Source organism: Malurus melanocephalus, unplaced genomic scaffold, assembly GCF_030028575.1.
Source record: "Malurus melanocephalus ecotype Western Australia unplaced genomic scaffold, MMel_1.1 scaffold_17, whole genome shotgun sequence".
Classification (NCBI taxonomy): Eukaryota; Metazoa; Chordata; class Aves; order Passeriformes; family Maluridae; genus Malurus; species Malurus melanocephalus.
Window position 1 is genome coordinate 2,356,410 of NW_026623249.1, and position 14,488 is coordinate 2,370,897.

Consider the following 14,488-nt stretch of genomic DNA (forward strand, 5'->3'; position numbering starts at 1 on the left):
TGCGGGAGGTGCTGGGCCCAGCGCAAGGGCTGCTTTTCGACTGCGACGGCGTCCTGTGGGCGGGCGAGCGCGCCGTGCCCGGTGCCCCCGAGCTGCTGGAGCGGCTGAGGCGCAGCGGCAAGGCCGCCCTTTTCGTCAGCAATAACAGCCGCCGCTCGGTGGCCGAGCTGGAGCGGCGCTTCAGCCGTCTCGGCTTCCGCGGCGTGCGCGCCGAGCACGTCTTCAGCTCCGCGCTCTGCTCCGCGCTCTTCCTCCGCCAGCGCCTCCTCGGCGGCGGCGGGAACGGGAGCGGGGCCGGCCGCGTCTTCGTGCTGGGCGGCGAGGGGCTGCGCGGCGAGGTGCGCGACGCCGGGCTGCGCTTGGCGGGAGAGGGTGAGCCGGCACCCGGCGAGCCGGTGCGCGCCGTCTTGGTGGGCTACGACGACCAGTTCACCTTCGCCAAGCTGGCGCAGGCCTGTGGCTACCTGCGCGACCCGCAGTGCCTGCTGGTGGCCACCGACCCCGACCCCTGGCACCCGCTCAGCGACGGCCAGCGCACTCCTGGTGAGCCCGCACCCCGTGCCGCGCCGGCCCGGGGGGAAGGGGCTGGTGGCGGGGGTGGCCTCTGGTGGGGTTCGCTGTCCCAGGTGCGGGAGAGGATGTTCCCTGAGCGGCAGGGCGAGCAGGGATGCCCTGACACGTCCCTGCTAGCTCCCGAAGCAGTACTGGCAGCATCCCGCTTGCCTATCCTCTGGCGGGACCCGGGGTGCTGAGCTTCCCGCGGCTACTTCTCTTCCTCCTCCTTCCCTCCCTGCAGGGACTGGCAGCCTCACAGCCGCAGTGGAAACTGCTTCGGGCCGCAAGGCGCTGGTGGTGGGGAAACCCAACACGTACATGTTTGATTGCATCGTGGAGCGTTTTGGTGTCGACCCGTCCCGCACCCTCATGGTGGGAGACCGTCTGGAGACAGATATCCTCTTCGGCAAGAACTGTGGCCTTGCCACCATTCTCACCCTGACAGGCGTTTCCCGCCTGGAAGAGGCGCAGGCCTACATGGCTAGTGACAACGCTGCTGCCAAGGATCTGGTGCCCAATTACTATGTGGACAGTATTGCAGATTTGATACCAGGCCTTGATGAGTAACAGTTTGTACATGTGAGGGCAGAGGGGTCAGGTTCCCCATCTCAGATCTCCATCTGTTCCCATTTCTCTCTCACTGCCCTATTCCCTCAGATGTGGTTTCTTCACATTCCAGCATCCTTCTTTGGGGGAAAAATGAGAAGGGGATTGGCAAGAGGAGACAGGTTTCAAGTTGTCTCCTTTTTGSTGAGAGCTATCCATGATGGACATGTCCTCTCCTTCATTGCTAGCTGCCAGTGTCTTTGGGAGGGAGCTGGAGGCCTTGAGACTGCCCAGGGAGGTCAAATCAGTGTCTTTGTGGCCTCTCCCCCTGCAGGGATTAGGGACTGGCTGTTTTAGTATTATTTTTCCCTCGGATAAGCAGTGGTGGCCTTTTACTKCTGTCCTTTGACTTGTAACTTTTGACTTCCGAGCTGCATCCTGCAGCCCTTGTGGTAACCCCCTCCTTGCCAGGGGACTGGCTGACATTGTCACCCACCTGGTCTCTGTCAGTGTCAGGACAAATGAAAGGAGTGTGCCAGAGTTCTGGAATGATGAATGAGAGCATCCCTGCCTCCCACAAGTGAAAGAGAGCATTGCCTCATCTCTTCTCTCCCCCATTCCTTAGAGATGTTTTCCCCATGTGCTCCCTGCCCCAGCTCAGCTAATAATTGTGCTGGTGTCCATCTGAAGGGCAGAAGAGACTAGTTTGAGGGGTTTTTTTCTGTGCCAAGCAGACAAGCTGTGACTCTGCACAGTGTGTTTGCAGTTGTACCTTGTTCTCAAGCACCCTTTCTGAAGGGGCTTGTGAAGGACAGAGGGCTCCTAGACAACACAGCACTAGTGAATTGTATGACTGTCTCTGGTTCCCCCTTCTCAGTTGAATATTGTCATAGTACAGTGAGAGAAAAGGGCTGATGGGGGTCTGTGCTCCAGCTGCTGGTGTGCAGGTAAGATGGTGATGGTGTTGTCACTGCTGTGAATGTGTCACAGTCCTCAAAATCATTCCTTGCTTCTTTGTCTTTCTACGTTTTTTTTTAATTTCTTGAACTAATTTAACAAACTTATTTATTGTTTAAATATTCTATTATTTGTATAGATTATGCTGACTGGTTGCACCAAGGGGACAGAAGGCAGTGCCTTTGGGTATCCCTTACTGTCCATGTCCCATTTTGATTTTTTTACACTCACTGTGTCTCTGTATACAATAAAGTGTGAGCATAGGCTGGAAATTACCTCCTTTTTTCATTTACAGTCCCATGAAGATGAAACTGCCGTAGGTATCTTTGAGCCCTCAAAGGTGAGGACATGGCAAGACCTTTCCTCACTCAAGGGGATGCTGCTGGGTAGACAAGACAGGTGGATGGTCTGGTGGGCAGTGTCTTAGGGCTGTTGTTTGCTGCTGTGTCGCTGGTGCCTCAGAACCGGGGTGGAGCGTAGAGGTGGCTGTCAGTGCTGTGGCATAGAGCTCAGGGTCCAGCCAGGTCACTCAGAGCAGTGAGTGATGCAATCCTTGCCAGCTGCCTTTGCATTTCACAGCATGAGGGATTTGCTGGGGAAAGGTGACTTCTTGAGCTGCACCTGAAGGCTGCCCCTCTGCTAGCCAGGTGGACCCCAATGATCCATATGACCCTGCTAGGATAGGGGTGAGGTGCTATCTCTGTCATCTGTACAGAGCTTGCAGGAGGCTGAGAAYGGCCCAGGAAAGGTTTTGCTGTGATTCTTCTTGACCATGCTAAGCTTTGTGACAGGGAGGTGACTGTCACCATACCCTTCAGGTTACTTTTACCAGACCATATCTTGTCATGCTCTGGGTTTGGCTGTGGTCCCAGCTCGGAGGGAGAAAACAGATTGGGTAAGAAAAGTTGGAAATAACTCAAATGTAATTTGCCTCTGTTCCTTGTACAGGAGCCAGTCCTTCCTTTTGTCAGACCCCTTTAACTGCTGTTGATGGCAACCAAGCATCACATCTCCTGCTTGTGAGATCAGCTGTTTAACATTCAATAACTGTCCTCAGTGTAAGGTCATGCAGTGTCAGGTCACATGGGAGAACTGAATGCAACTTATTGTCCCTAGGATAGTTCCAGGTGCTGAGTGCCTTTTTCTTCTTTGTTTTTTTCTATCTGAAATAACCTAGGAAACAATCTTAAAAAAAAAAAAGAAAAAAAAAGGAGATCCAAAGAGCTTTCTGAAGACAGCCCGTTGTCTTAATCGGTCTCCTTTGTATATGCCCATTTTTCTCTTTTTGTCTGTCCTGTCTCCTATTAGGCTTCCAGAGGATTGGTAGTCCTTTAATCAGCATTTGACAAACACTTGCATCACCAAGTAGAGCAAGACTGAGACCTTAGGTGTCTGCTAACTTGGGTTTCCAATCTAGAGATACCCAGAGACTGCCAATGTAGCAATATCTAGAGACACCCAGACCCTGATTTATTTTTCAGAGCTCTCAGTTCTTGTATCAGGCTGAAATTTGAAGCGCTGTTGTTGTGACTTGGGGCCACAGCTGGGAATGCTCAGTATGGCTGCAAATTTCCCAGGCTGAGTTGGTTGCGTATAGGTGTACAGAGAAGACTGTGCACAGTGAGAACATCCCCAGGACATGCCCCCTTTTTCYTTTGGTGCTTTGAGGGTGGACACTTGTTTGCTCTGTTCTTTCCAGTTCTTCCATAGCAGATGGGATGCTGGAGGCTGTGGTCTCCTGGACTGGTACACTGGAAACAGAGGAAATCCATTAGTTGGTCAGATGTTCTACCCTGTGTTTGAGCAGTCTCCAAAGATACTTTGGAGTTTGTCCTTTGGATTCCAGAAGGTGAGCCTGTAGAGTAGGTTTTTTTTTCATGTGGCTGCTGCTGAAAATAGAGTTCAATAGAGGTGAATTACTAATCCCTATCTCTTGTGAACATGTAGCTTCTTTTCATCTGGTACATCTCTCCATGAGAGCTTYGCTATGAAGCAGAAGTGGAATAGGTTTACCTGTCCTTCCCTTGGTTCATAATGTAAGTGAAGGTATCAGGTGGGGGTGACTTCTGTCCTGTAAATCTCCAGGCAGCGGCTCCTGCTTTTAACAGGGATGGAGTAGCASTGCAGAGGTCCATCAAGTCTTTGGGTTTGTGTGGCTTCCCCCCACTGTCGTTGCCATCACTCCTGAATGTAATGAATATGCGTGTGAACAGATCTTGTTAGGAAACTACCAGACTGGGAGCATTCCTGGGGGTGATGAGTTCTCCATCCAAGCCTGTCAGACATCCATTCAGTCGCTGACAATAAGGGATCTGTGATCCTCGTGGGGTTCAGGCCTTGATTCCCTCTGGGATAAGTCTGGTAGGGCTACAGATAACACCTGCTGTTGAAACTGAAAAAAGCAAAGGTTCTTGCCTAAGTCAGCTGATTTCTTCTTGTCTAATGCAGCTTTTCTTCTAGGGYTGAGTGTTTAGGGAAGCAGCACAGTTGCCAGGGAGGACAGGGCCATCGGTGTAGAGCTGTGGCAGCACATAGGAGGGTGGAGYAGATGGGAAGCCCCACTTGGTGTAGTGTAGGAAAAGGTCTTTATTTTCTCATCCTCAGAAAACTGCATTGCCCTTTCCAGCCGTGCAACAGAGACAACACCCAGATAGGTGGCAGTCATTCCATTACACCAGAAAACTATCCTTCATCCCTAAGTGCAGTTACTGTGGCAACCTGCTGGCTGGATGATGTCAGCTGCAACCTGCTGAGTATTGCATGCTCTGGGCAAAGCTTCAGTCCTTTAGTCATCTTCATGCCCCTTCCCTGGACTCTCTCCAATATGCCTCTTGTACTATGGAGCCCAGACTGGACCCAGCACTGCAGGTGTAGCCTCACTCGCACTGAGGAGAGGAGAGGGGAAGGATCACCTCCCTTGATCTGCTGGAAATATTTCTCCTAATGTAACCCGGATACCGCTAGTGTTCCTGCTGCAAAGGCRCATTGCTGATTCATGTTCAACTTAGTGTCCAAGACGACCCTAGGTCCTTTTCTGTCATGCGGCTTTCTGGCTGGGTTATCCCCAATATTTGCTGATGTCTGAGGTTATTCTTTCCCAGGTGCAGGACTTTGCACTTCTCATTGAACTTCATGAGGTTCCTGCTAGCCCATTTCTCCAGCCTGTCAAGGTCCCTCTGGATAAGACCACCTGGTGTGTCAGCTTCTCCTCCCAAACTTGCTGAGGGTACATTCTGCCTCATCATACAGTTCACTAAGGAAGATGCAGTATTGACCCCTGGGGGACACCCCTAATTACTAGCTCCGCCTAGACTTTATGCTACTGATCAGGTTTTTTTTGGCCCAGATGTTCACATAGTTTCTGGTCCACTTCATTGTATCCTCATCCAGCCTCATCCATTAGCTTCTCTAGGGGGATTTTGTGGGAGACAATGCCAAAGGCCTTACTGAAATCATGGTATATATCCACTGCTTTAGTCTCATCAACTAAGCCAGCCATTTCATTGTGGAAGATTGTCAAGTTGGTCAAGTGACTGACACTTCAGGAAGACAATAAATGGGCCCAAAGATATTAATTGGTGAGTAGACACCTTTAACATGAGGAACTAGAGATCATCCTGGCTGGGAAGTTCTTAATGTTCAGCCACATGACATGGTAATAGAACTTGGAGAATTTGGAAGGTGTTGAGGCTGGCAGGACAGAGGGTTTTTTTTTGCATGGGAAAGTGCCTCCAGAGCCAAGACAGGATCATGATCTTAGGAACTCACCCGATACTCGCCCAGCATGATGTGAGAGTCCCCCTTTGCCAAGGCAAGCACCTCTGGCGCCACCCTGTCCCGCAGCAGCTGGAGCAGGGAAGAGGAGGAGAAGGTGAGGAGCAGCAGCCTGTTACTACCTGCCCTGGTGAGCCAGCCAGCATTGGCTCTTCCTATAGAAGCAGTATGGGTAGAAGTCCCTCCTCTGCAGCACAGCTTCTTTCTCCTCACTCTTCACTCAAGACATTGTCCCCTCCACACCATAATGTGGGTTTTCAGGTTTCTCTTTGCCATCCCTCTATCATTATCCCCTTTTCCTTCCTTCCTTACTGCTGCCTCATTTGCTCTATGGACTCTGACCCCAGAAAACTCACCAGGCAATCCAGGAGAATTGCATGGCTATGCACATCTAGGAACTGCTGTGTTGTTGGACTCTGCCTGGGAATTGAGCCTGGATAATGTGTTGGAAGTGCCCCTGGCAGACAAGCTGTTTTGGTGCTCCTTATACTCCCTGGGAGATACTGAACAGCTGAACTTGCTGAGGGCAGTTAAAAACTGCTAAGGACTCCCTCCGCTTTTAGAGTTGTACTGATCTTTGTGGCTTCAGCACACCACTGCAGCAAAGCACTGTCAGCTCTGTMAGCCTCCAGCATGGAGATAAGGGAGACATGGTGCCAGAATCATTCCCAGATCACAGGGCAGCTGCCTGTGGCGGTCCAGGTTGTTCTGCCCCATGATTTACCATGCTAGATGTGCAGGTCCAGCAACTAGCAGTTTCCAGTCTGTGTAGGATATTGCTGAGCACTGAGATGTTCTCTTCATGCATTGTGGGTGAGRGAAATCTCTCCTTTAAATGGACACAGTTGTCCATCAGGTCACCCAAAAGTCATGTGCCAGCCTTTCTGCCCTTGCTGAACCTCTAGCCTGGGTTCCACAGAAGCTAGACAGAAAGTGGTACCTGGGTAAAATTTATGTCAGGAATTGCTTCCATACTTGACCTGTTTCAAGCAAGCTGAACCAACTCAGATCCGTGTTTCTGTTTCCTTCAGGTGCGCTCTGCTGTCATGCTACGGCTGCCTATGTGCAAGTTAGTTTATCCCTGCAGCGTGGAAGCCAGAGGAAGTTGAGTCTTTGTGGGCTGTAGATTGGAGATTTCCCACCTGCTGGGACAACATGATTGTGGCCCTGGCAAGGTGCCCTTCATGAAACAGGTGTTCCTGACTTAATATCCTTCTCTGGCCTAGTGTTTGAAGGCTGTTGATTCAGCTGGGTTTGGGCAGAGCCTGAGAGTGGCACAGAGCAGTCAGTGCTGATCCCTATGTGTGCACTTGCCAAGGCTGGGGGTGGAGGTGTGAAGAAGGGCAATATGCTGCTGTTCAGCMCTCCAGTATGACTAGAGGACCATGTGCCTGCCACAGCCTTGGTTACCAGGAGACTGACACATCTCATGAGACAGGGTGGCCATACTCCTCCAGTGGAGAGTGTAGGCTGTGTTTAGGTTGAGTTTCATGATGCTCACTGCCTTGCAATTCATCACAGTCTCATTAGCTGCCTTCCCACAACAATTTCAGGGCTGAAAGGACCTATGCCATTGAGCAATCCCACATAGTGTTTGACTCCTGTTTGTCCGCAAGCAAGTCTGAATGCCCTCAAGCCAATGTTGCTGGAAATCTACCTGTTGGTTCAGGTTTTTGAGCTACTTTCTTGTCAGTTATGTGTTGGGGCAGCCTGACATTAAAGATTCTCAGGAGAACTTTCTACAGAAATAGTCTTCCTCTTGGTCACTTGTCACTTGCTGATGACCCAGCAGCATCAGAACTGTCCTTCCTAGAGGAGCATATCTGATCCTCAGGTCAATCCAGGGATGGGGGTGGCTGGTCMTTGCAAGTAGCACATAGTCCTGGCTGGCACACCCTTTAAGTCGCGGGATCTGAGGCAGACCCCATGGTACTGCTTGCTGATGCAATTAAAATCTCTGTCATTACTCCTTTGGGTGTGTTACAAGTTTTCCAGGACAGCATGTCCAGCAATAGGACACAGAGAGCATCAGGAAGACCTGCCTGATTCCTGTAGTGACTTAGAAAGAGATACAACTGCTGGGAAAGGAGGACGTGAATTACCCTGGGACTTCTTCTAGTAGCAAGTCTCCAAGCTCAGGACATGGAGGCATCCTGTGTAACATCCCTATTTTCTCCTCTTTTCCTGGCAGTGTCCTTCAAAGGATCATCCTTATGTGCTCCTTGTCTCTTGAACTTGGATGCTATGCCAGATGCAATAACTAGACAACCCTAGTAAGGCATCAGTCTAGGACTCATCCCCTGGACTATTGTTCTTTAGGCTGAAAATAAATCTAGAAGTAGGAGGCTCCTGTATCTTTTTCTCATTATGCTGGCTGGAGTTAATTGACACCAGATTTTTCTTTCTTTTCATAATATTCACATCAAATGTTCTCTTTCCTTTTACCTTTCTGTAACAGCTACCAGGGGCTCCACTGTCTGACTGTTCCTTGTATAACAGGGTGTGAGCTGTGCATCCCTGCCACCATCCAACCCACCAAGACAAGTTGTTACCCTGTCCTTTAGCATACAGCTGGATAATACCTAGATGGTTTGATGCTGGGTTTGGTACGAGACAGAAGTACAACTGGTTAGAAAGAAGTGCAGCTGAAATTGCTTTCCAGCAAGACCTTACTTTCGCTGTTGTCGGAGCCTACTGTCTGTCTGCCTGTCTCAGTACAAGGGAAGGAGTGGGAGGTTTCACATCAGTTTCTCCACAGATTTGTAAACCCAACTCAAGCTGGTGCTGCAAAAACCGCAGTTATTTCCCATCAATCTGATGCTCAGCAGCAGGAATGCTTTCACGACTAGAGAGGAGGCTTGCCRGGCAGGGGTGAACAGCTGATGGCTGGAGAGCAAAACGGAATGGTGTGGGTGCCATCCCAGCTGATGTGAGCGAGCTCACAGAAGAGTGAGTTGATAAAKGGCTACTGGGTGGGAGAAGAATGTGAAATCCTGTGCCTTTGTACATTCAGATATTGCATTCCTCTGAGTTGTTCAACAAGACCCCTTCCCAAGAGCCGAAAAGCTGGATTTACAGCCGCAGACAATTTTGGCTGTACTTCGGGTATCAGCTTCTTTTGCTAGACATTGTTGACACTGCAGGGCCCTAACTACCACTGGCTCCCTGGGTGCAGCCAGCCACCCTGCAGCTGCAGCTCCCTGCTCAAGAGCTGTTTCTCATCACAGCTCATTCTTATTTCGCCCCACTGCTCTAGTCAGCAGCGACTTGGTCACGCAAGCATCTCTGCTCAGGAGAGCTTGGTTTCTGGCAAGCATAGGGCTTTGTCATGGAGAGCAAATGGCACACAATGTGGCCAACAGCCCTGCAATCTGCATCCAAGTCACAGCTCTCTTTTGTGCATGCTTAATCAGCTCCTTCTGTGCCAGGCATTTTCTGTCATGCATGCAGGGGACCATGCCCTCCACCAGTGCTCTATAGTTTAATTACTATAGATGTATGTTTTCCAGTTTGCACACTATCCATCCTTTAAATGCTGTCTTATGCAGTACTCTTCACCCACTCCTGATGAACACCAGATACCCTGCTTTCTGCTTTGCTCATTACTCCGTCAGCTGCACCACTACAAGGGTCTCAAACTATTATTTTCCAGAATGGTGGCACATTGTTTTTGCCTTTCCAAGTCAAAGCAAAGAAGGATGCAATCCGTTCAGACACTGCTGCAAACCCATTAGCAGCAGTTTCAGGTGCTTAAATCTCTATGAATCAGACCTGAAGTCTGGAGYGGTGGAATGGGAGAAATGGCCATCCACAGCCATCTGCAATCCCTTCTGAGGAGTACAGCAATCCCAAACACATGTGCCCATTTCCAGACTCATATGGAGGGCAGTTACTGATTCAGGCTGGGTGAGCAGCCAGATTGCACAGAACAGCCAGGCAATGCTACTTCTCCTGTGCAGCTACACAGGGCTGGTCAGGCAGGGGGAAGGAGAACACCTGGGACTGTGCAGAATGCTGGGAGGCTGCACGAATGCAACCTTGACATTGTAATGGCAGCCTTCATCTTCATCCCAACTCATTCACTGGTGCCCAGTAGGTTTGCCCTCAAGCGTTGATGTTTCAACAGGAGGAGGCCACAGACACTCAGCCAGAGCAGGGCAGCCACYACATGAGTGAGGTTGCCACCATGGCATGCCCAGCCATCCCAGCCCTGGGAGAGCCAGGGCTGTGGTCAGAAGTCCCACAGGCACAGCCAACAGTGAAGCTGGGCTTGGCATCGTGGTGCAATGCAGAGAGGGAACTCATTGCTCTTTACCAGACAGAGCTGAAACCTGCCAGCTGGGCAAAGCCTTGCTGGGGAGCGGGGGCTTGTCAGTGCTTGTCTTGGTTGTCGGTGGAGGAGGACAGGGACCGGGTCCACCTGCAGCCAGGGTGGCATCGAGATGCCACCAGCAGTGGGAGCCAGGAGAGCTACTTGTGGTGTGGGTTTTTCGTCCAGGTACCCAGTTTTACTGTGATAACAGCTGGTGTGCCAGCACTCTGCAAAATATACAGTCAAACCTGCTTTGGTGGGTTATGGCGTGGGGGAACCAGAGCTGTATGGTAATCCTCCAGGGAGGAGTTGCCTTGAGAAGTCTCAGGATCCCTGTTCTCATCCTGATGCACTGTTTGCTCACCCACCATCCTCTCTCCCCATGACCAGGCCAGCTCTGACTCTTGTGCTACATGCTTAAGCCTGCATTCCCATCAGCTCTGCTGGTGCTGCTGAGATCTGACCCGTGTTGTGACAGTGCTGGATGATTCTCTTTAGCAGATGTCATGATGTTTCCAGAATCATGTGCACACAACCCAGGAGACTGAAAAACATTGCATTAAAAAGGGAAGTAGGAAACAAAAACATTTCATGCTTCAAAAGTGCAACAAAAGTGCATTTCATGCTTCAGCCTCTTGGGGGGACCAAAGAGTATACGGTCTTTAGAAACACCGCAGAAAGTCAAAAAAATGTAGAAGCTCAGCTGTGAAATGTAATACACATCCTACTTTCTGGCTTCCCTTGAGATTCACCTATTCCTGCTCACTGCAGGTACCTGTACCCTGGCACAGTTGTGGAGTTCTGCATGGCTGGGCTGAGCCACCCTCCCTTGGGCACTGAGTACAGAGGGAGGCCCTGCATACACATAGGGATGTCATTCTGCCTTTGGCAGACCTGTGCCACGCCAAAAAAAACCCAAAGGAAGCAAACTTTTCTGAACTATGTGTGAGTCTCTTCTGAAAAAGGGAGAGCACCTGCCCAGCAAATTCAACCATCCCACTGCCAGCAGCTCTCACCCCCCTGCCCAGAGAATGTTCCTGGCACATTACTTGCCAAGGGCCTGCCTTTCTCAGAAAGTGCCCAGTTTCCTGATGGAGAGTATCACTCTGAACCAACAGTTACCCTCCTGCCTGAAAAAGGGATGGTCAGCTCGCAGCATGGCCAAATATATTYCCACTTGTGTTTGGGAATAGCAGTGTAGACCCCAGCATCTCAATTTCACTCTGAGGAGTAAAACCATCAGTAATCAACTGAGTTAAGATGCACCCACATGCTAGGCACAGCCTAACCTTTCTGCAGTGGGAAAGCAAATTGTACAGTTTCATAGCAATTTGATGAGGAGCTGGTCAGCATCCAGGATCAGTCCTTGAGAGTGTTCCTCAAGTAGCAGCAGCACAGCTGCTTTGGTCAGTCATGCTCTTCACTCACAATGCATGCTTTCAAGAGGTTGAGCCCAGCATTTTTGAGGCAGCCCAGACCAAACTGCAGCAACGCTGTGATCCCCAAGGATGGGTATGTATGTGGAGGGGTTGGGTTTTCTCCTTCAAGGCTGCTCTTAGCAGAGTCAGGGATCAGGAGATGGGAATGCAGCAGCAGCAGAGGTCCTGCATGAACCCTGTCTCATCCCCAGCTCACTGGGCACATCACAAGGATGTTGAATGGCTCAGTCTACACAAAGCTTGTAGCAAGGCTCAGCAGTGCTTTGGCCAGAGAGGTTTCTGGAAGGTGCCAGCTGCTGCCTGTGGTTCCTCTGCCATGCATGGGATCTATGCAGGGCTGGTGGAAGGAAAAGAGTGGATACTGATGAAGCAATGGGGAGCTTGAAGGAAGGCCAACTGAGACACCCTGAGAAACAAAGTAATAAAATCCCAGAGAAAAACAGCACTCCGCACCCAGCCGGACCCATTCCCAGAGCTGCCAAGGAGGCATCCTTGGCTCAGAGGTAAGCACTCGTAAAGTGCAGAGAGAAACTTCCCAGGGAGGGAAGGTTTTACCTGTAGAGCAAGTTTGCCCACCAGCTGGTAGTGTTGAGCATGGCAAGCAGTCATCCCACCATGGCTGTCAGCACAGCAGGAGGAGGAGGAGAGGGGGAAACAGAACCCTGTTTGCTCTGTGGCATCARAGCCAAGAGACTGGCTGGACTATTATGAGAAGGGGCCTAGCCCCCAGGGAAAGTGGGGTGGGCACCTGTGCCAAGTGGGTAGGTTGCCAGGTTGAGAAGACTGAGTGCCTTGGCTGATTTTCACAGGCTGAATTTTTGACCACTCTCATCAGACCAAAACCTTCATGTCTGGAGAAGCAGTTCTGTCCATTTGTAGGGCTGTCCCTTAGCAGCCTGACCAAATCAGACCTGATGGGTCCTTCTCCCAGACACTGCTTTCCCTCCACCGCTCATCCCTGCTCGTGGGCACAGGTCCTCATGGACTTGCTCAGCAGGTAAAACATCCCCTATCCACAAAGCTGAGCTCACACCCCCAGGGCAGATGAATAAAGCACCACRTGGGGTGAGGCCCTGCTCTCTGCTGTTTTTCCTTCCCTTTCCCCCTAATAAACAGARCACCACAAAGAGAGACAAATGCCTTTGTTTTCCAGGCGGGAAGGACTGTCAGAATGGCATGTCTCCCTGCATCTTTTTCGGGTTTAGATAAGTCCCCAAGAGCCATGGGGAGCTCTGTCAAACAGCACAAGTCCTTGCTGACAGTGCTATTGTTAAGAAGGGGTGCATTTTTAAAGGGCCAGGGCTTTTGCCCCCTGCTCATTTCTCTCCAATAAAGTCACGGCTCATGCGTGCTTGCCCAGGGAGACTTCTCTCCCCAACAGTTCTTATCCTGAACAGACAGAAGCTTGGCATTCACCAAGGGCTGTGGAGGGAGACCCTCATTTCTGGACCTCTCCGTATGCCCCTAGGCTGGCAGGCACTTCATGGGGTACCAAAACTGAGCTCTAAAGAAGTGGCTTTATTTTGGGGCTGCCCAGTACTAAGTTCACATTGCTCCAACTCAGTATCTGCATCCAGCAGTGGCCCTTGGATTGCTCCTGCCAGGAACTCCCAGCAGAGTGAAACAAGTAGAGGATGCTCACCCTGCCTGGTATGGGGGATGCCTTGCCCAGACCTTGGCTTAGGGCTAGGTCCTGCCAAGGTCCTGTCCTGCTCAGGGCAAGGTTACACAACAGCAGACCCTATAGAGACAGAGCTTTCCCTATAAGGTTACCTCCTTATTATGAGCTTGAACRGGGGACTACTCTCATCTCCCCATCTTCCTTTTGAATGGGAGGAGGTGGATTATCTTACAAATTGAACCTGCCTGACTAAGTACAGCCAGTGCAGAGACCAGGAGAACCTCCCTGGTTTTCCCTGTTTGCTTCAGTGGGAATGGAAAAAATGAATACCAGCTGTTGCCTGCTTCTGGAGCAAATGCCTGAGGGCCTGGAGGCCAGTGCCTCTCAGATAGGCAGGGTTTTTGAAGATCATCCACCCCATACAAGGAAATTTTAGATGGTACGGTGGCCTTTGGCTTCACTGTGTATCTGGTGAACCTGTTGTGGGCTGAATAGACAGCATGGATATGCCTCACAGACTGGCTGCCTATGGGGAAGGGAGGGCATATCCAAAAATGCCTGGCTGGCTGATGGACCTTCTGTTACCTTCTGTGCTGGGTGAGAAGAGCAGGCTTCACGCTCAAGCAAGCAGCACTTGCCACCAAAGCACTGGCACGTGGATGCTGCAAGTGAACGTCCATCCCTCTTCCCCCAGGTTCCTGCTGTTATGAGCTGAATCAGAAACTGATATTACATCTAATCAACGCCTTGCTCAATTTGTGATCCTACTCTTTATCAAAACATCTCTCAAYCAGCCACCCACGGGATAAAAATGCTTCAAAAAATCCTCAAAACTGTTCCCCAGGAAAGCCCTCCAYCCAAGCACAGGCCAGACAGTCAGTTGGCATGTCAAGATTTACCCCTTTAGCAAAAGTCAGGCGTTTGTCAGTGCTCAGCCTCCACATCCATCACAACAAGAGCAGGACTGCAATCCTGTAGAACAAAGCCATGTTGTTTATTTTGTTGCTAAGTGCATCAGCACACCTCCTGCCCTTCCTGCCCACAAGCCACCCAGGTCTACTGGGACATGAGCTGGTCCTTGGCTTTCTTCTGGAAAAATGGCATGGACCTTTGTTTGGGAAAGGCTGAGGAGCCCAAGGAGTTCCTGCCCAGGAGCACAGGGCAAAAGAGAGGGAGAGTATATCTGTGCTGCCAGTGCTGGTGGTGTGTGAGTTTGTGCTCCTGACAAAATGACCTGTGTTACCACCTCACCAGCTCGGGATCTGTAGGAGGGAGCCAAGGAGA

At 50.8% G+C, this 14,488-nt stretch overlaps 1 protein-coding gene across 1 annotated transcript in view; it reads left to right on the forward strand.

Moving 5' to 3' along the window:
- The window catches only part of PDXP (pyridoxal phosphatase), a 3,013-nt gene extending 454 nt beyond the window's left edge, over positions 1 to 2,559 (forward strand). Inside the window, exons 2-3 of the mRNA XM_057386525.1 lie at positions 1 to 543; positions 797 to 2,559. Of these exons, the coding sequence (XP_057242508.1) occupies positions 1 to 543; positions 797 to 1,122 (869 nt within the window). The 3' untranslated portion in view covers positions 1,123 to 2,559. The remainder of the gene's footprint in view (positions 544 to 796) is intronic.
- The last annotated feature ends 11,929 nt before the right edge of the window (positions 2,560 to 14,488 follow it).